General features: G+C 40.9%; 1 protein-coding gene and 1 pseudogene across 2 annotated transcripts in view; both read right to left on the bottom strand.

Annotated features, from left to right (window-relative positions):
* FBXO36 (F-box protein 36) overlaps positions 1–21,439 on the bottom strand; it is a 113,156-nt gene that overhangs the window by 33,462 nt on the left and 58,255 nt on the right. The window contains exon 2 of the mRNA XM_089916268.1: positions 21,266–21,374. Coding sequence (XP_089772394.1) covers positions 21,266–21,374 — 109 coding nt within the window. The remainder of the gene's footprint in view (positions 1–21,265; positions 21,375–21,439) is intronic.
* Positions 7,742–21,352, bottom strand: LOC111171908 (lymphocyte antigen 6E pseudogene; annotated as a pseudogene). The gene is made up of 2 exons (XR_016394014.1): positions 21,266–21,352; positions 7,742–9,452 (listed from the first exon to the last, which is right to left on the bottom strand). The product of XR_016394014.1 is annotated as a lymphocyte antigen 6E pseudogene (transcript).

Consider the following 21,439-nt stretch of genomic DNA (forward strand, 5'->3'; position numbering starts at 1 on the left):
TGATCCTAAAGGTAGATGGATCTCCAATCTCAAAATGGATGTAAGGTGTGGGCTACGTTTATGTAAAAGCTCTAATTGTGCTAACGTGGAAGAGCCGGCCATATAAGATTTCTCTCCAAAACTGGTTAGTCCAGCTTTCTAGAGGCATTAAGGGTTTTATTTGCTTCTAAATTCCAAGTGCTTCCAATTCAAAGCACTTCTAAAGTCCAAAGGTTTTCTTGGAGGGGTGGGGGTGGGGGAAATAGCCCTTCAAAAACTCAACCTAAAACGGTAGATATTATGAAGAACCCTTGACTCACAGCAGGATAAGAGGAAAAAGCAGCGCTTGTTTATTGGAAAAACAAAACAAAACAAAACCCTTTGTACAATAAAATTTCCTTGAAATAACTGTAGATGTTTCAACATTTTAAGATTCCAGGAAAGCATACTCAAAGCATGTTCAGATGTACTTTAGAAAGTCCCTGGCGGTCCAGTTAGGACTCTGTGCTTTCACTGCTGAGGGCCCAGGTTCAATCCCTGGCTGGGGAACTAAGATCCCACAAGCCGTGCAGACAAAAAAAAAAAAAGTCTCTACCAATAAAGTCTTTTAAATTTTAAATTTAAAATTATAAAAGGACACATACACCTAAGTATGTAACATGATCGTTTCAAAGTGTATAGGTATTGGGGTCCTTAGAAAAAATTTTTTTTGCTTCTTTGTGTTTTTTATGTAACCAACATCTACATCCCAGACCAGGGATGGAACCCGGGGCCCCAGCAGTGAGAGCCCCAAGTCCTAACCGCTGGACCACCAGGGAATTCCCACATCTGTTTCTTTTAAAATAAGGAAAACAGGGACTTCCCTGGTGGTGCAGTGGTTAAGAATCCGCCTGCCAATGCAGGAGACACGGGTTCGATCCCTGGTCTGGGAGGATCCTGCATGCTGCAGAGCGGCTGAGCCCCTGCGCCACAACTACTGAGCCCGCGCCTACAGCCTGTGCTCTGCAGCAGGAAAGGCCACCGCAATGAGAGGCACCCGCACCTTGGGGAAGAGTGGCCCCCGCTCGCCACAACTAGGAAGGGCCCACGCGCAGCAACGAAGACTCAAAGCAGCCAAAAATAAATAAATTAAATAAATAAATAAAATAAGGAAAACAGTGTTAAAACAAACTCCATTTTGAAAAGTAAAATCAGCTCTTTTGTGTTGGATTATGTGGCAGCCAGCCTCCAAGAGAGCTCCTGATTCTCTCCTCTTGGATTCAAGCCCCTGTGTGTTCCCAGCCCACACTGAATTAGGGCTGACCTGTGTAACCAATAGGATATTGCAAAAATACCCCAGTACTAGGTCACAAAAGACTTTGGGGCTTCTGTCTTGCTGTCTTGGATCACTCACTCTGGGAGAAGCCAACTGCCATGCCCTGACGCTACTCTGCAGCACCATGGAGAGGTCCATGCGGAAGGAGACTGAATCAGCCAGGTGTGTAAGCCATCATGGAACTGGATCCTCCAGCTCCAACCAAGCCTTCAGTTGACTGGGGTCCCAGGCAACATCATGTGAGACCCTGGATCAGAACAGCTGGGGTAAGCTGCTCCCAAACTCCTGACCCAACTCTCTGAGTTAATAAACATTTATTATTGTTTTAAGCCATTGGGTTTGGGGGTAATTTGTTACACAACGATAGACAATAAAGATTTAGGTACCTGCAAGTGTTGTGGTACCACGGTGGAAACCCAGAATGTGGGAATGGCGTTGAAATTGGAAAGTACGTGGAGATTTTTTTTTTTTTTTTTTTTTGGCGGTATGCAGGCCTCTCACTGTTGTGGCCTCTCCCGTTGCAGAGCACAGCCTCGGGACGCTCAGGCTCAGCAGCCATGGCTCACGGGCCCGGCCACACCGCGTCCTGTGGGATCTTCCCGGACCGGGGCATGAACCCGTGTCCCCTGCATCAGCAGGCGGACTCCCAACCACTGCGCCACCAGGGAAGCCCGTACGTGGAGAGTGTTAGTGAAAGTCTGAAAAGCCTTCAATAAGTAGTATAATAAGTAAATAATAACTGTTAATAAAAGCCTGATGGACTCTGAGGAGGCTTTACATGTGAAGGCTTAAAGAAAAGTGAAGAAAATATTATTAAAAAACTGGAGAAAGGGGGAAGAAAACTGGAGGAAAGGGAATCCTTGCTATGTAGTGGCAGAAAGTTTAGCAATATTATTGCCTGCTGTAATATGGAAAGTAGGAAATATTCCTGGTGGGTGTGTGACTTGGCTAAGATTTCCAAGCAGACCGTTGTTGAACATGTGGCCTGATTTCTTCTTGCTGCTTAAAGTAAAATGTGAACAGAAAGAGATAAGCCAAAGGCAGGTCTCTTAAAAAGCAGCCAGGATTTGCTGGAACCTTCTCTGCCTCTTCGGATGGCAAGCAACGCTAAAGTTAAGAAATGACTCCCAGGCAAAGATCAAATCCAGAGCAGTGTCAGGAAAACATGGTATAAAGATGACGCTGAGAGTGTGGCTGGAAAATGCTTTGTTAAGAACCATTCAGTGATACTGTAGCACTTCCAAGAAGCATAAGGGTATGGTCACTCAGGAGTCAAGGACAGAAACCCAAAGTAAAGAAGGGCTTATCGCAAAAAGATGTGTAGGTGTGGTTTTGTCTAATGGAGTGAACCCCAATAAGAATAATAGACAACACATAAAGTTTTTAAGAGAATTATATCAGCAGAAACACTGACTGCCAGCTTGAACTGCAAGGGTTCAGAGGTAGTACAAAAGGAAAAGATGACTCTGGACTCCCAAACTCCTACAGGCGGGAGGCAGGCCGAGAAAACTACACCTGCAAACATGGGCTCCCTTTTGCCAAAAAGGAAAGATGAATCAGATGAGGGAATCAAGAGTCCAGAGGGGAGGCCAAAAGCCATGAAGAGTCTAGTGATAGGTTCTGAGCTCTAATCAAGAGCTAATAACCTGTGCCCTGCTGGATTTCAGAATTTCTATGGACCAATGACTCCCATGGAGCTATCATTTCCCCACTGTTTCAAGAGTATTGTACACAGTGATTCTCTCATGCCTGTCCCACCGTGATATGCTGGGGGAGAGGGGAAGGAAAACCTGTCACTGGCTTCAGATCTGAAGGAACCATCCTTGAGGAGCTGTACTTAAGGCATTACACCTGAGGAGCCCTATCCACATATGGACCCCATTTACATGATGAGATCCTGAAATACTTAAAGATATACTTCAGGAAGAAAGAAATTTGCCCAGAAGGAAAGACTAGGATTTCAGAAGCAATGAAGATGAAAGAAATGGTAGTAAACATAGGCAAATATAAACAACTACTACTGTATAAAACATGTTTTAAATAACAAACTTTAGAGGAGGTGTCAAAACAAGGCAAATCAAAACAGCAGTCAACAATTACATGTGAGGTAGAGGCTTAGAATGTAAACATTCTAAGGTCCTTATGTTCAAGAGGCGGATAGAAATATTGACCTATGTTAGATTTTTATAAGTTAAGTTAAAGTAAACTTGCTAAACTTTTAAGGGACACCACCAGAGAGAGAGAGAAGGAGAGACAGAGAGGGAGGGAGGAAGGAAGGAAGGAAGGAAGGAAGGAAGGAAGGAAGGGAGGGAAGGAGGGAGGGAGGGAGGGAGGGAGGGAGGGAAGGAGGGAAGAGAGAAAGAAAGGAGAAAAAAAATATATATATGTATATAAGGGTAACTCCCAAAATAGTTGGTCTGTAATCACTTGGAGATTGGTTCACAGCTGAACAAAATGGAAAACTCAATTTAAGGTGACTTAACAAATAGAAGTTTATTTTTTTCTCAGAGTCTGGAGGTAGACCAGAAAGGCTGTTGCAGAAGTTCCATTATGTCACTAAAGTCCCAGATCCTTTTATCTTTCTGTTTCACATTCTTAAGATGTGGCTCTCACCCTTCCTGTTTTCAAGGCATCACAACCATGGTCCAGTAAGTAAAAGGGGTAGGACAAGGAACAAAAATGGACATGGAAGCTGAGTCCATCTGTGTCTGAAGGCACCTTCTGGGATGCTCTATGAAACAACTTCGTCTTACCCAGCAAAACTGGGTCACATGGCCACATCTGCAAGGTAGGGAGGGAAATGTAGTCTCTGTCTTAAGGGGAAAAAAATGGAATAAAGGAAACACAAAAGAGAAAGGAAGACATGGAAACAAAACAAAAAACAAAGAAAAAGCGTGATAAGATGAAAGCACAAAGTAAGATGATGGAAATTATAGACATATTAGTAATCACAGTAAATATAAATGAACTAATCATGCCAGCTAAAAGACACTCAGATAAATAATACATACATGTTTAAAAAAAAGATACAGAAAAGTGAAAGTAATAGAATGGAAAAAGCTAGACCAATACAAACCAAAAGAAAGCTGGTATAATTACAGTAATACCAGACTAAGTATACTTTAAAGCAAAACTCACTATTGGTAATAAGGAGGACCATTACTTATTGATAAAAGGAATAATTCATCAGGAAGATTTAATACTTCTAAAATAGTATGCCCCTAACAAAATACACAGAGCAAACACTGATGGAATTATGATGAAAAAATGATAAATCCTCCATTGCACTGGAAGATTTTATAACACCTATCAATACTTGATATACCAAACAGAAGTGAAGTTATAGAATATTTGAATAACACTATTAATAAGACTTATCAATGGACATTTCTATAGAAAAACAAAGATCAAATATTAATGAGCTATGCGTTCAAATAAAAAAATTGATTACTTCCCCAAATTAGAAGAAAATACAAAGATAAGAGCAAAAATTAATAAAGTAGAAAACAAACATTATAGATGATCAAGGAAGCCAAAAAATTAATTTTTCAAAAGATTAATAAAATGGATAAACTTTCAAGAATAAACAAGAAAAAAGGACAAAAGCATAACTCAGTCCTATGAGAAATAAAAAGATTAACTACAACAGGGACTTAGAAACACATGACACCAATTAACACAAAATCAGACAAATGGGCAATCCTCCAGAAATATATAATTTACTAATTCTGACTCAAGAAGAAATAGAAAACCTGAGAGACTATAACTAGTAAATAAATTGAATCCACTGTTTGATTTGAAAAAAAAACACCTCAAGTCAAACTTCAGGTCCACACTGATTTACAGGTTAGCTTTATAAACTCTCAAAGAACAGACAATCCAGATCTTATATCATTTGTTCCAAAAAACAGAAATAGAAGGAAACTCCCAATTCAAATCAGGAGGTTGCTCTAACTAGCAATGATGGTAGGCAAAAGGAAAACTGCATACGAAACATCATTTAGGAACACACATGGCAAACATTATAAATAAAGTATTAGGAAATTGAATCTATCAACACATTTAAAAAATAAATTGTGAGCAGTAGAGTTAATCCTGGGGTCCAAGGATGGAATAACTTTGGAAGATATATTAATATTATTCACTGTGTTGTAGTATTACTCAGCCATAAAAAGGAACGAAATTGGGTCATTTGCAGAGATGTGGATGGACCCAGAGTCTGTCATACAGAGTGAAGTAAGCCAGAAAGAAAAAAACAAATATTGTATATTAACACGTATATGTGGAATCTAGAAAAATGGTACAGACGAACCTATTTGTAGGGCAGGAATAGAGATGCAGATGTAGAGAACGGACATGTGGACACGGAGGGGAAGGGGAGGGTGGGACGAATTGGGAGGTTAAGTTTGACATAAATACACTACCATGTGTAAAATAGATAGCTAGTGGGAACCTGCTGTACAGCACAGAGATCTCAGGTTGGTGCCCTGTGACGACCTAGATGGATGGGATGGCAGGGTGAGGGAGGTCCAAGAGGGAGGGGATATAGGTATGCATATAGCTGATTCACTTCATTGTACAGCAGAAACTAACACAACATTGTAAAGCAATTATACTCCAATTAAAAAAAACCATTTGACTATGTAAGTTTTACACACTTTGTGAAAATTAAATATTTTCTTTAAATGGAAAAAAACACAAATAACAGGAAAAAATGATCATCTCAAAAATGTAGAAAAATTATCATATCAACACATGGATTTGTTTACTATTCAATATTTGCCATGTACTGCTCTAATCTGTATATATACAGTGTGTGTATCCTACATACATATCATCATTCGATCCTCACGGTAACTGTGAGATAGGTACTATTACGATTTCCCTCTTATAAAGACAAAGATGAGGAACAGTTTAAGTGGCTTTTGCTCAATGTCACATAGTGAGAACTAGGATTGAAGCAAGCGGTTTTCTCCATAGTGCACCTCCTAATGGTGATTTTATGTGGCCTTTAATGTCAGGCCTAAGACTAGAATGTCTACTCTCACCATTTCAATTCAACATTGTTTTGGAGGTGGAGAAAAAAAAAAAGAAGACACAAAAATATATCAGGGGGCTTCCCTGGTGGCGCAGTGGTTGAGAGTCCGCCTGCCGATACAGGGGACGTGGGTTCGTGCCCCGGTCCGGGAGGATCCCACATGCCACGGAGCGGCTGGGCCCGTGAGCCATGGCCGCTGAGCCTGCGCATCCGGAGCCTGTGCTCCGCAACGGGAGAGGCCGCAACAGTGAGAGGCCCGTGTACCGCAAAAAAAAAAAAAAAAAAAAAAAAAAAAAGCATCAGGGTTAGAAGGCAAGGAAGAACTGCCATTACTGCAACTGCAGATGGTCTAAATATCAACATACAAAAGTCACGAAATTTTACTGAAAAATGATGCTGATCAACCTAAATGGGAAAAGAATTTGAAAAAGAATAGATACAAGTATATGTATACCTGAATCATTTTACTGTACACCTGAAACTAACATAACATTGTTAATCAACTATACTCCAATATAAAATAAAAAGTTTAAAAAAAATTAAATAATAAAGCAGTGTAATGTTGGTGTAAGACAATCAACCAATAGAACTAAATATTCCTGGAAATGATAGATGTACCTTGGAACCTGCAATATGTAAGGATAGGATTACAAAACAGTGTAGGGTAACTAAACTATCCTATAAATGGTGCTGGGAATATTGACAGACCATACAGGAAAAAAAATTATAACATTTCATCTCATCATAACCAAAAACAAACTTGAGATAAGTTAAAGACCAAATATGACAAACAAGTCATAAAATATTTAGAATTAAAAACATAGGAGTACATCCTTATGAAATCAGGGTAGGCAAAGATTTCTTAAACAAAACACAAAAGTACAAGCCATATATTAAAAGAGCGACAAATTTGAACGCCATTAAAATGATAAACTTCTATATGGGTAAAAACTCATAAACAAGGTAAAAAGATAAACCCCAAACTTGGTGAAAAATTTGTAGCACATATAACCAAACCAAAGAATTGGTACTCAAGATAAGAAAAAGTTTCTACAAACAACACAAAGAAGGTAAACAACCAAATACAAGAAACAGGCAAAGAAGATGAATTAGCAATTCTCAGAAGAAAATTGGTCAATAAATATAAGAAAGGGTATTCAACCTCATTACTAATCAGGGAATTTACACACCCAGTTTGGCAAAGAATAACATGTATCTTTGATTACAGTAAATGTTGCTGAGAATGTGGGAAAATAGTAACTCCCTCATAAAATGCCAATGGGAATATAAATTGATTTAACTCATTTGGAGAGCAGACTGTCAATACCTAGTAAACTTGAAGAGGCACATATCCTACAACTCAACAAACACCGCTACATGCCTAACTTAGAGAAATGCTCACACATTGCACAAGGATAAGTGAAGATTTATTATTGCAAAAAAGTGGAAACCACCTAACTACCCTCAGTAGGGGAGATGACTGAACTCTGGTTTGTAATATAAAATACCATAAGCCATTGAAATGAATGAGCTAGATATACATATATCAACATGGATAAATCTCAAAAACAGTGTTCAATAATAAAACAAACTTGAAAAACAATACAGTATACCATTTATGTAAAATTTAAAATATATAAAAGTAAAATATATTATTATTATTTTTGGGGGGGTGGGAACATCTGTGTTTATTTGAGGCACAGAAGCAGCAGGAGGGCTCCAGTGTGGCGGTGGAGGGAGGGGGCCCGAGAGCAGCTGGATTTCAGGGTGGGAGCGATTTCTGGGTCAGCAGCCTAGACCTAGAAACAGTGGAAGGCCTGTCTTCCAAAAGGCTACCCTTGAAGTGAGTGAAATGTGGTGTGCAGAGATGCCAGGGGAAAGGGGTTCTGTGCTGGCGCTCGGGGCTCTAGGGGCTGTGGATGCCGGGATCCTGACGCTTACTCCCATCCCTGCCCCCCGACACAGGCCGAGACCTGGCCACACACTCACCCATGCCCAGCAGGGCACACGGACCACACGCCTGTCCACACAGCACATCTTCTGCACCTGCGGGCGGACAGGGCCTGGACAGGGGCAGGCCTGGGACCAGGTGGCCCTCGCAGCATGTCCCTAGGACGCGGTTCTGACTCCTGGACCCTTGGGCTCCGTTCCCAGGTTCCCCCTGGAAGGCTGACCGGGAAGCAAGGGTAGCTGGCAGGTGTGTGGGTGCAGGGGGCACCTACAGGGCCTAGAGGGTGGGATCAGCAGGGTGAGGAATCAGAGGAGGAGGCTTCGAGATCCTCCTGGGTCTGGGAGGGGCTGGACTTTCCTTCCTGAGCTTTGGGAGTCTGGGCCAGGCACAGGGTGCCAGCGGTCAGAGGCCAAATCGCAGCAGAGCCGACAGCAGGCTGAGCAGCACGGTGGGTGGCACTGGCCCGCAGTCCACCGTCAGCGCACTGATGTTGCGCAGCAACGCTCTGGCAGCAGTGGGTGCCCACGGACGCCACGCAGAGGTTGACGCTGGGATGGGGCAGATCCGGGAGCAGCCCTTGCTCAGGGTGTAGCCAAAGTCCACCACGTTCCCGATGCCAGCGGATGCAGAGGTAGTCACACAGTAGCTGTCCGTATCGGAGCGGTCGGTGGGCTGCAGGCAGTACCAGTTGCTGTTCTTATTCACGCAAGAGAAACACACCAGGGAGTGGGCTCGCTCCACACCCAGGAGGGCAGCCAGCAGGACCGGCAGGAAGACCTTCATTCAGGAGGGGACTGGCGTCCCGCCTGGGGTCTCACGAAGCCTGGGGTCTCACGAAGCCGAAGAAGTCAGCCCTGCTCGCTGGCGGATACAGGTCCCCGGCCCGGCCGTGCAGTCAAGCCTGCCCCCGAGCCCAAGTGCAGCCCGCACTCCCCAGTATATATTATTTATGTATTTGTGACTCTGTAAAATAAAACGTGCTTGGCAATGATACCAATTTCAGAACAGTTAGTACAAGGGGATAGAGGAAAAACAGGTGAGGGGCAGAAATTTGAGTATATATTGTATGTAATTTTTAAAAGCTTTTAAAAGACATTAAGTAAATATGGTGCTCAGTTCAACAGCATGTATATTAAAACTGGGATAATAAAAAGAAGATTCTTATGGCCCTGAGAAAGGATGACAAAAATTAAAACAATTCAAAAAAATTAAAACCATTCAGAGTAGATTTTCTGATCACATGCAATTAAGCTAGACATCAAGAAAAAAATATAACTAAAAAATTCACAGCTACTTGGAACTCAAGTAAAATGTTTCTAAATAATCTATGGATCAAAGAAGAAATCAAAAGGGAACTTAGAAAATATTTTAAACTGAATGAGAATAAAGACACAACTTATCAAAACTTATCTAATATAGCTACAGTAGCACTTATGGGAAATTTAGGGCAAAAAATGGCTAAAAACAATAAGCTTTCATCTCAAGCAGCTAGGAAAAGAACAACGAATCAGACCTAAGAAAAGCAGGAAGAAGGAAATAATATAGGTATGAACACAGACCAATAATAAAAACAGAGAAAATCAACAGAGCTAAAATTTAGTTCTTTCAAAAACTAAATAAAAAATAAATAAACCTCTAACAAGATTGATCAAGAAAAAAAAGAGAGAAAGAACAAATTACCATTATCAACACCAACATATTTGATAATTTGAATAAAATGAAGTAAACATGACAAATTTTAAAATCTTATGTTAGTGGTTTTGGGTATTTATAATATTATCTTCTGTTCTTTTATGTGGGTTTAAGATACTTCTGAATTTAAAAATTTTTAAAGGTAAAGGTATAGAACATAATGTATAAGATTCTTCTTCTTGTGTTAACATATTTTGTATATATGCATAGACCATTTCTCAAAGGATATATATGAAACTGTTAATGATGGTTGTCATGGGAAGTGGGAACATGGGATCAGAAGGAAACTTGTTTTTATCCTATACCTATACTTTTTTTTTTTCATTTCTAATTTTATTGATTTGAGTCCTCTCCCTCTTTTTCTTGATGAGTCTGGCTAATGGTTTATCAATTGTGTTTATCTTCTCAAAGACCAGCTTTTAGTTTTATTGATCTTTGTTATTGTTTTCTTTGTTTCTATTTCATTTATTTCTGATCTGATCTTTATGATTTCCTTCCTTCTACTAACTTTGGGCTTCGTTTGTTCTTCTTTCTCTAGATCCTTTAGGTGTAAGGCTAGATTGTTTATTTGAGATTTTTCTTGTTTCTTGAGGTAGGCTTATATTGCTATAAACTTCCCTCTTAGAACTGCTTTTGCTGCATCCCATAGGTTTTGGATCATGTTTTCGTTGTCATTTGTCTCTAGGTATTTTTTGATTTCCTCTTTGATTTCTTCAGTGATCTCTTGGTTATTTAGTAACGTATTGTTTAGCCTCCATGTGTCTGTGTTTTTTACATTTTTTTCCTTTAATTGATTTCTAACCTCAGAGTGTTGTGGTTAGAAAAGATGCTTGATATGATTTCAATTTTCTTAAATTTACGGAGGCTTGATTTGTGAGCCAAGATGTGATCTATCCTGGAGAATGTTCCGTATGCACTTGAGAAGAAAGTGTAATCTGCTGTTTTGGGATGGAATGTCCTATAAATATCAATTAAATCTATCTGGTCTATTGTGTCATCTATTGTGTTTTGTGTTTCCTTATTAATTTTCTGTTTGGATGATCTGTCCATTGGTGTAAGTGAGGTGTTAAAGTCCCCCACTATTACTGTGTTACTGTCAATTCCCTCTTTTATAGCTGTTAGCAGTTGCCTTATGTATTGAGGTGCTCCTATGTTGGGAGCATATATATTTATAATTGTTATATCTTCTTCTTGGATTGATCCCTTGATCATTATGTAGTGTCCTTCCTTGTCCCTTGTAACAGTCTTTATTTTAAAGTCTATTTTATCTAATATGAGGATTGCTACTCTGGCCTCCTTTTGATTTCCATTTGCATGGAATATCTTTTTCCATCCCCTCACTTTCAGTCTGTATGTGTCCCTAGATCTGAAGTGGGTCTCCTGTAGACAGCATATAGATGGGTCTTGTTTTTGTGTCCATCCAGGGAGCCTGTGTCTTTTGGTTGGAGCATTTAATCCATTCACGTTTAAGGTAATTATCGATATGTATGTTCCTATTGCCATTTTCTTAATTGTTATGGGTTTGTTTTTGTAGGTCCTTTTCTTCTCTTGTGTTTCCCACTTAGAGAAGTTTCTTTAGCATTTGTTGTAGAGCTGGTTTGGTGGTGCTGAATTCTGTTAGCTTTTGCTTGTCTGTAAACCTTTTGATTTCTCCATTGAATCTGAATGAGATCCTTGCCGGGTAGAATAATCTTGGTTGTAGGTTCTTCCCTTTCATCACTCTAAATATATCATGCCACTCCCTTCTGGCTTGTAGAGTTTCTGCTGAAAAATCAGCTGTTAACCTTATGAGAGTTCCCGTGTATGTTATTTGTTGTTTTTCCCTTTTTGCTTTCAATAATTTTTCTTTGCCTTTAATTTTTGTCAGTTTGATTACTATGTGTCTTGGCTTGTTTCTGCTTGGGTTTATCCTGCCTGGGACTCTCTGCATTTCCTGGACTTGGGTGGCTATTTCCTTTCCCATGTCAGGGAAGTTTTTTACTATAATCTCTTCAAATATTTTCTCAGGTCCTTTCTCTCTCTCTTCTCCTTCTGGGACCCCTCTAATGCAAATGTTGTTGCCTTTAATGTTATCCCAGAAGTCTCTTAGGCTGTCTTCATTTCTTTTCATTCTTTTTTCTTTATTCTGTTCTATGGCAGTGAATTCCACCATTCTGTCTTCCAGGTCACTTATCCGTTCTTCTGCCTGAGTTATTCTGCTATTGATTCCTTCTAGTGTATTTTTCATTTCAGTTATTGTATTGTTCATCTCTGTTTGCTTTTTAATTCTTCTAGGTGATTGTTTTTTAATTCTTCTAGGTCTTTATTAAACATTTCTTGCATCTTCTCGATCTTTGCCTCCATTCTTTTTCTGAGGTCCTGGATCATCTTCACTATCATTTTTCTGAATTGCTTTTCTGGAAGGTTTCCTATCTCCACTTCGTTTAGTTGTTTTTCTGGGGTTTTATCTTGTTCCTTCATCTGGTACATAGCCCTCTGCCTTTTCACCTTGTCTTTCTGTGAATGTGGTTTTTGTTTCACAGGCTGCAGGATTTTAGTTCTTCTTGCTTCTGCTGTCTGCCCTCTGGTGGTCTATACCTATCCTTTTTAAACTGATTCATCTTTTATTTTACTACATGCATTTATTTGTGGGTTTTTTTTTTCATATCTCAAAAGTTAATAAAAAATGATAAAATATAAGAGCCTTACTTAGATCTGTCTTCCCTGCTCTGTAGCCCAGAGCAGGCTCCCATGCTTCTGCCCCCCTCCCACCTAACCCTTTACCCATAGAACCCGACCCCAGGTCTCTAGAAATTCTAGAGATTCAGGCTGAAGACAAGGAGCAGATGGTTAGGAAGAGTAAAGAGAAGAAGAAGAATAGACTAAGAGATGGTAGCTAAGCATGAGAAAATGAAATCCCAGGTCAAAGGTTGAGATATGGGCCTCAAGAAAAGACCTAGAGAAAATGGATTATGGATCCATGGCATGCGCCCAGCCAAATTTGGGAGGAAGGTAAGGACCATTCTTTCCCACTTTCTGATTCCTGGCATACCAATATTCTTAGGATCTATAACTCAGGCCAATATTTCAGGATATTAGTATTTATTAATAATATCAATTTTCCATTATAGTTCCCATTTCAAACATTGTCCCATTCTCCCAATAAATCATCTAAACATCCATGGAAATTTCAATTCTTTGACATCTAAACCGTATCTCCCACATTTCCTTTCATATGCAATAGCAGAAATAAAAAAAAACTTTGTCATTTGGTTCAGGAAATATGGTTGTTGAGGTCATCTGGTTTTATCACAGAGATTTTTGTGGATTGGCCTATATACCTAACCACCACTTATAACTCATTGAAGATCTAAGCAACCAACTTAAAAATGGACAACAACTTATAAAATGGATACAAGTTGGAAAACAACTTATTTTTAGGTTGGATTCAACCTCAGTCCATGAGTGAGCACTTTCAATTGAGTTTATACAGGCACATTTTTGCCGTAAATTAAATTTTAAAAAATATTTCCTATAGCTAATTTTCTGGTTGTTCCAATCTATTTAGCTTAGGGGGGGAAATATCTATAGATGTTTTCTCAGATTTTTAAAGGTCTCAGAGAAAAAAATTCAGACTTCATAGACAAATGGGCAAAGAGTATAACCAGGCAAGTTACAAAAAGAATATAAATGGCAATTAAACATGATGGGATTTTTACTAGTTTTCAGGAAAATGCTAATTAAACATGATACTATTTTCACCATCAGACTGGAACAGATTAAAAACAGTAACAATATCTAATTAATGATGGCAAAGGTGTAAGAAAACTCCTATATCCTGTTGGATGGTTATATTAATATTCAGTACTTTAATATTTAATACACACTTTTTGGGAGAGCAATTTGTGAGTATAGCAAAGTGACTGGCATCTTATTTAAGTTGTCAGTCAGAATTGATATATGGTGACATTAAAATATTAATGAAGTCTCATTTTATGAACAAACATGGAAATAATGTAAATCACTCAACTTAAAATTCTTTCAAAAATAGCATAATTATAAAGTTGGCATAATTACAGAGGTCAAATGAGTTGTAGATGGCATCTGTGCTACATCCTTGACAGTGCTACTCAAGCTGGTTAACAGAAATACCATCTTTGTCAAGTTAACCTTGACTTACACAAGGTTTTCAAGAATTCACCTCTCAAATAATATACTCCGTACCTTTCAAAATTTATAATGTAAATATCTTTGGACCTAGCAATCCTACAACTAAGAATCTATGCTATTGACATTCTCACATAATTGTGCAAAGATAAACACGTCCCAGAATGTACCTAAAGGCTTTTGAAAATGCCCATTAGGGACCTCCCTGGTGGCCCAGCGGTTAAGAATCCTCCTGCCAATGCAGGGGACGTGGGTTCAAGCCCTGGTCCGGGAAGATCCCACATGCCATGGAGCAACTAAGCCCGTGAGCCACAACTACTGAGCCTGCACTCTAGAGCCCGTGAGCCACAACTACTGAGCCCACGTGCTGCAACTACTGAAGTCTGGGGGCCTAGAGCCCATGCTCCACAACAAGAGAAGCCATCACAATGAGAAGACTGCGCACCGCAATGAAGAGTAGCCCCCGCTCACTGCAGCTAGAGAAAGCCTGTGCAGCAACAAAGACCAAACACAGCCCAAAAAATTAAAAAAATTTTAAAACTTGTAATAGCTAGAATTTACTGAGTTCTTATCATATGCTAGGCAAATTCTAAGCACTTCATTCAATTAATTTTCATAAGGACCCTATGAAGTAGATGCTATTATTATTTCCATTATCGACCGTTGAGGAAACTGAGATCCAAACTGATTAAATAATTTGCCCAGGGACTTCCCTGGTGGTCCAGTGGTAAAGAATCCGCCTTCCAATGCAGGGGACTTGGGTTCAATCCCTGGTCAGGGAACTAAGATCCCACATGCGTGCGGCAACTAAACCCATGCACCACAACTACTGAGCTTGTGCACCTCAATGAGAGAGCCGCGTATTGCAAACTACAGAGCCCATGCACCCTGGAGCCTGTGCACCACAACTAGAGAGAGAAAAATACCCGCATGCCACAACTACAGAGAAGCCCGCACACCGCAGCGAAGAGCCCTCACTGCAATGAAAGATTCCGCATGCCTCAATGGAGACCCGGCGTGCCGCAACTAAGACCCGGCACAGCCAAGAAAATAAATAAATAAATAAATAATTTGCCCTATGTTACATACCTAGTGGATTTGGAGCCAGAGTTTGAAGAGAGGTAGTCTGTATTAAGCAACACCCTTAATTGCCATGCTAAGAGTTCTCTACACTTTGTAGTGTAGGGATGACTTTTAAAATAATAAATATATGATTTTTGTCTTTTAAAAATACAAATCTGGGGGCTTCCCTGGTGGCGCAGTGGTTGAGAGTCCGCCTGCCAATGCAGGGGACGCGGGTTCGTGCCCCGGTCCGGGAAGATCCCACATGCCGTGGAGCGGCTGGGCCCGTGAGCCATGGCCGCTGAGCCTGAGCCGCAAAAAAAAAAAAAAAAAAAAAAATACAAATCTGGGACTTCCCTGGTGGTCCAGTGGTTAAGACTCCGCGCTTCCAATGCAGGGGGCGCAGGTTTGATCCCTGGTTGGGGAACCAAGATCCCACATGCCGTGCTGTGTAGCCAAAAAACAAACAAACAAACAAAAAACAAATCTAGAAAAATGATCAGCAATGTTTTTGATTTTATAATTTCGGTTGTTGTGACATATATCATCGTGGTAGGCAGAATAATGCTGCCAGTCTTCCCCACCCCTTCAGATGTCCTACATCCTAACCTCCAGAACCTGTGACCTTACATGGCAAAAGGGACTTTGCAGATGTGATTAAAGATCTTGAGATAGCGAGATAACCCTGGATGAACTGGGTGGGCCCAACATAATCATAAGGGTTCTTAGAAGGAGAAAAGGGAGGTAGAAGGGTCAGAGTCAGAGAAAGAGATGTGAACCCAGAAGCAGTGTCAGGATGTGAAAGACTGGACCGCCCATTGCTGGCTTTGAAGATGATGGCAGAGACCATGAGCCAAGGAACAGGCAGCCTTTAGAACCTGGAAAAGGCAAGGAAATGGACCCTCTCCTAGAGCCCCCAGAGGGAACACAGTCCTACCAACACTTCGATCTTAGCCCAGTGACACTTAGGCACTCCAAAAATGTAAGATAATACATTTTTATCATTTAAGCCACTAAATTCGTGGTAATTTGTTACACCAGCAATAGGAAACCAATATAATCATTAATTATTAACTTAATAAAGATACACTCTGCTTACAGATTATAGGACTTTTGCTACCTGGAAAGTACAAATTTTGTTATCGGCTGAATTTTGCCCTCCTCACCTCCCCCAGATTCATATATGTAAGTCCTAAACCCCAGTACTTTTGCCTGTGACTCTACTGGGAGATGGGCCTTTAAAGAGGTAATTAGGAAGAGTATTTGAAAGACTAATGGAAACACTAAAAAAATAAAATAAAATAAAATAAAATAAAGAGGTAATTAGGTTAAATTAGGTCATATAGGTGGGCTCTAATCCAATCTGACAAGTACTCTTTTTTTTTTTTTTTTTTTGTGGTATGCGGACCTCTCACTGTTGTGGCCTCTCTTGTTGCGGAGCACAGGCTCCGGACGCAGGCTCAGCGGCCATGGCTCACGGGCCCAGCCGCTCCGCGGCATGCGGGATCCTCCCGGACCGGGGCAGGAACCCATGTCCCCTGCATCGGTAGGCGGACTTTCAACCACTGTGCCACCAGGGAAGCCCTGACTAGTACTCTTTAAAATATATATATTTATTTATTTGGCTGTGCCTGGTCTTAGTTTTGGCATGCAAACTCTCAGTTGTGGCATGTGGGATCTAGTTCCCTGACCAGGGATGGAACCCGGGGCCCCTGCATTGGGAGCGTAGAGTCTTAGCTGCTGGACCACCAGGGAAGTCCCATGACTAGTATTCTTATGAGAAGAGGAAATTTGGACACACAGAGAGACCCCAGGGAGGGGCATGCACACAGAGGAACACAGTTCAGATTCTGATTTTGTTGAAGGATTAGATTGAACATGTAAGAGAAAGAAAGGAACCAAGGATAACTCTAGGATTTGGGGCCTTACTTTTTGGCAGAGGAAGGATCAGGAGCTATTTTTGGACACGTTACCTTTGAGAGCCTGTTAGATACATTAGTGCAGATATCAAGGGGGCAGCTAGATAAATATCTGAGTGTGGAGTTCCGGGGAGAGGTGCAGGCTGGAGATACCAATTTGGGACTCATCCCCTTATGGGCAGCATTTAAAGCCAGACACTGGATCCGATTCCCCAGGGCGTAAGTACAGACTGACAAAAGAAGAGGCACTAGAGCTGAACCCTGGGCCCCAACATTTAGATCTGGAGAGATGAGAAGGACCCAGCAAGGAGACCAAGGACACGCCAGTGAGGCAAGAGGAGGACCAAGACCGAGGTGCTCCCGGAAGCCAGGGAAGAAAACGTCACCCCTGAACTAGTGTTGCTGAGAGGCCAAGGAAGCAAGAGAACACGGTTCTCGTCCTCTGTCAGGACTGACACCAAGGCTGACCCGGATTTCTAGAAACGTGCTGCTGGTGTTTAGGATGTTAGCAAGAGAAGACTTTGGATGAAAAAACTTTGGGGGGATCTTGGGAATATGATAAGTAGGGGGTGGGGCAAAATAAATCCAAACATCCTAAACTTAATAACAACAAACAACGATTAAGAGGTGATTCTCTACTGTGCGCCTTTCTAAATACCTTTCATGTGTCAGGTCATTGAAAGCTCAAAGCGACCACATCGAGTAAGCATTTGACCCTCAGATATGAGGAGGAAATGGGCTCACGGAGGGGGTTACAGAACCCGGCAGAGGCAGCAGAGATTCTAACCTGGCCGCTGACCCCTGAGCCCCGCTCTGTGCCACAGCGCACCCCTCTTCTGGGCTTTCTGAGGGATTCCCTAAGAACTGAGGGGGAAGAGAAGGAAGAACAACAGTGTTGGTTGGAGTTTTTCCCTCTGCCAAGACTCCAGTGCTGTAGGAAGGCTACAAAGTGAGACGCAGATGCCTTTGAACTTGCCAGGCCAATTTAATTTGGTATCTCTGTGCTGTTCCTGGCGCGAGACTGCAGCTCTCAAAACTGCAATTTTAAAAGCCTGTTTGGGTGTATTCCTCCACTGAATTCCACAACTCTCCTCTCTCCATGCGGGTGGGGAGCCAGCAGGAAGCCAGGTCTCTGTCAGACTCATAAATTCCCGCTTTCTTGTTTATTCTTCCGGGATCAGGAAACCCACAAGTGGTCATCCTGAAGCTGATGTTGCCCCACCCTCACCGTCAGTGTTTTATTAGGGGGCAAGGGTGTCAGAGACGCAAGAGACAGGTGTTGGCCCTTAAGCCTCTACTCAAGAGACGATCACCTCCCATCTCTCTGGCCCAAACCCACATCTCCAGGTTTTTGTTGAAGTCAATCAGAAAAATCCCATGGTCTGTCAACAAATATTCAGCACTCCCTAGACATATAGCTCTGGATTAGGTACTGTTGTGCTTAGAAAATAAAACGGAACCTAACTTGAAAACGAAATGTGTTTTACAGAAGTTTACTTAATAGCTATCTGGGCAGAAACCTGTCTATCCCACAATTAAATAAGTAAGGCCTGCCTAGACTGATTTTTATTCAATGAAAAGTGGGCAGTCTTTCTTCAACATGGTTCTTTTCAAGCCAATAATGAATTTTATAAATACTTTCTATAAAGGAGTTAACAAAATAAGATGTGTATAGTATCAAAACCTGAGTGCAATCAATCCAGATGTTTAACTATTTAAGGAAGCAAAACCAAACCAAACCTACTCTCTCTCTTAAAAACCAACTATTACATGCTATAGTGTTAAATAAGAGAAAGTCTTTAACAACACTGATTATCAGAGATGCACCCAGAGCGTGCCTTTTAAAAGTAAGATTTTGGACTTCCCTGGAGGCGCAGTGGTTGAGAATCCGCCTGCCAATGTAGGGGACACGGGTTTGAGCCCTGGTGCAGGAAGATCCCACATGCCGTGGAGCAACTAAGCCCATGCGCCACAACTACTGAGCCTGCACTCTAGAGTCTGTGAGCCACAACTACTCAGCCCACGTGCCACAACTACTGAAGCCCACGTGCCTAGAGCCTGTGCTCTGCAACAAGAGAAGCCAGCACAATGAGAAGCCCGCGTGCCACAACAAAGAGTAGCCCCCGCTCGCCGCAACTAGAGAAAGCCTGCGCACAGCAATGAAGACCCAACGCAGCCAAAAATAAATAAATAAATACATTTATTTATTTTAAAAATAAATAAATAAAAAATAAAAGTAAGATTTTGGGAGGACTTCCCTGGTGGTCCAGTGGTTAAGAATCCACCTTCCAATGCAGGGGACATGGGTTTGATCCCTGGTCAGGGAACTAAGATCTCACATGCTGCGGGGCAACTAAGCCCACATGCTGCAACTACTGAGCCCACGCACCACAACTAGAGAGAAGCCTGCACACTGCAGCGAAAGATGCCGTGTGCCGCAACTAAGACCCAACGCAGCCAAAAGTAAATAAATAAATATTTTTTAAAAACAAACAAAAAATAAATAAATAAAATAAAATGAAATTAAAATAAGATTTTTTTTTTTTTTCTATTCTCAATGCTTAGGCCTGGCAATGTCAGTAGCTAGCTGTGGGACCTGGGAAAGTCACATCCATTCTGAATCTCATTCGAGAAAAAGGAATAATACTATTTATTACACAAGAATATTATAATAACAAAATGAGAACACGTATATGAAAGTGCTTGATATTAATTTTTTTTTTTTTTTTTTTTTTTGCGGTACGCGGGCCTCTCACCGTTGTGGCCTCTCCCGTTGTGGAGCACAGGCTCCGGACGCGCAGGCTCAGCGGCCATGGCTCACGGGCCCAGCCGCTCCACCACATGCGGGATCCTCCCGGACCGGGGCACAAACCCGTGTCCCCTGCATCGGCAGGCGGACTCCCAACCACTACGCCAGCAGGGAAGCCCTGATATTAATAGTAATAACATTGTTAATTACTCATAATAAAATAAGGATCTCTAAAGTGCCTTCTAGCTTTAAAAGCTTATTATTAAGGAATAATTATTGAAGAGTTTAAAGAGAGTCCTTTCAGAGACACATACTGAAATAGTTTAGGATGAAGTGATGCAGCAACTGAGATTCACTTCAAAATCCAGTGAGAACAGTAGGTTTGTGTACATTTTTGGCCACATTTTGAGTATTATTGAACTGGGTTATGGGTACATGGGAGTTTTTTTAAAAAACATTCTGTCTACACTTTATGTTTGAAATCTTCACATTGAGAAAGAAAAAAACAAAGGGGAAATTGAAGGGCAATTTCTATTATTAAGTCCAAATGCTACTTGATTAAGACTGCTTCTCATGAAAACCTTGATATTAAAAGAAATGGTAGAGATTTTAAATGAATGCCAAAATGCATATGAATTCAAACAATTGATAATTTGAATTTTTTAAAATTAATTAATTAATTTATTTGGCTGCGTTGGGTCGTCGTTGCTACGTGCCCGGGCTTTCTCTAGTTGTGGCGAGTGCGGACTATTCTTTGTTGTGGTGTGTGGGCTTCTCCCTGCGGTGGCTTCTCTTGTTGCGGAGCACAGGCTTCAGTAGTTGTGGCACACCGGCTCAGTAGTTGTGGTTCGCGGGCTCTAGAGCACAGGCTCAGTAGTTGCGGTGCACGGGCTTAGTTGCTCCACGGCATGTGGGATCTTCCCAGACCAGGGCTCAAACCCATGTCCCAGGCTTTGGCAGGTGGATTCTTAACCACTGCGCCACCAGAGAAGTCTCATAATTTGATTATGTTTTTAAATAATCTTTTTTTTAACATCTTTATTGGAGTGTAATTGCTTTACAGCCATCATTGAATAATCTTTTAACTTATTTTTAACTAAAGGAAACCCGTTTTAATTAAATATTGGGTTAAAAATTTATATTTACTACATGATTTAAGATTATTAATGAAATCTACACGTTAACCTGGAAACTTAAATGCTTAAAGATTTTTCCCAAAAGAAATTTCAGGATATGTTAATGATTTTCTGCCTTTTAAGATCCCAATGTTCTATCATATCTGTTATATCCAATTAAGTACATAATTACATATCATTTCAAATGATGAGATACTGGATACTTCACTGACAAAATCTGTCACTAACTAAAGAGAACTTAAGAGCAGCAAGTATACATAATATGTTCCCTTCCTTACCCTGAAGATGTGAGTTCTCTAGGAAGTCTTCATGAGTTTCTTTTGTTTCTCCAGGTTTTGTTGATCTATACTCACTCCTCAGAGAGATCTTCCACCATCTAAAGGTTACCTGTAATTGAACAGATAGAAAGCGAGATGAACTAAAACTGATTTCAATACCAACAGCTGCGTTTA

The sequence above is a fragment of the Delphinapterus leucas genome, chromosome 8, assembly GCF_059928025.1.
Source record: "Delphinapterus leucas isolate spDelLeu-1000000601 "Yukka" chromosome 8, BTC_Dleu_Yukka2, whole genome shotgun sequence".
Taxonomy (NCBI): domain Eukaryota; kingdom Metazoa; phylum Chordata; class Mammalia; order Artiodactyla; family Monodontidae; genus Delphinapterus; species Delphinapterus leucas.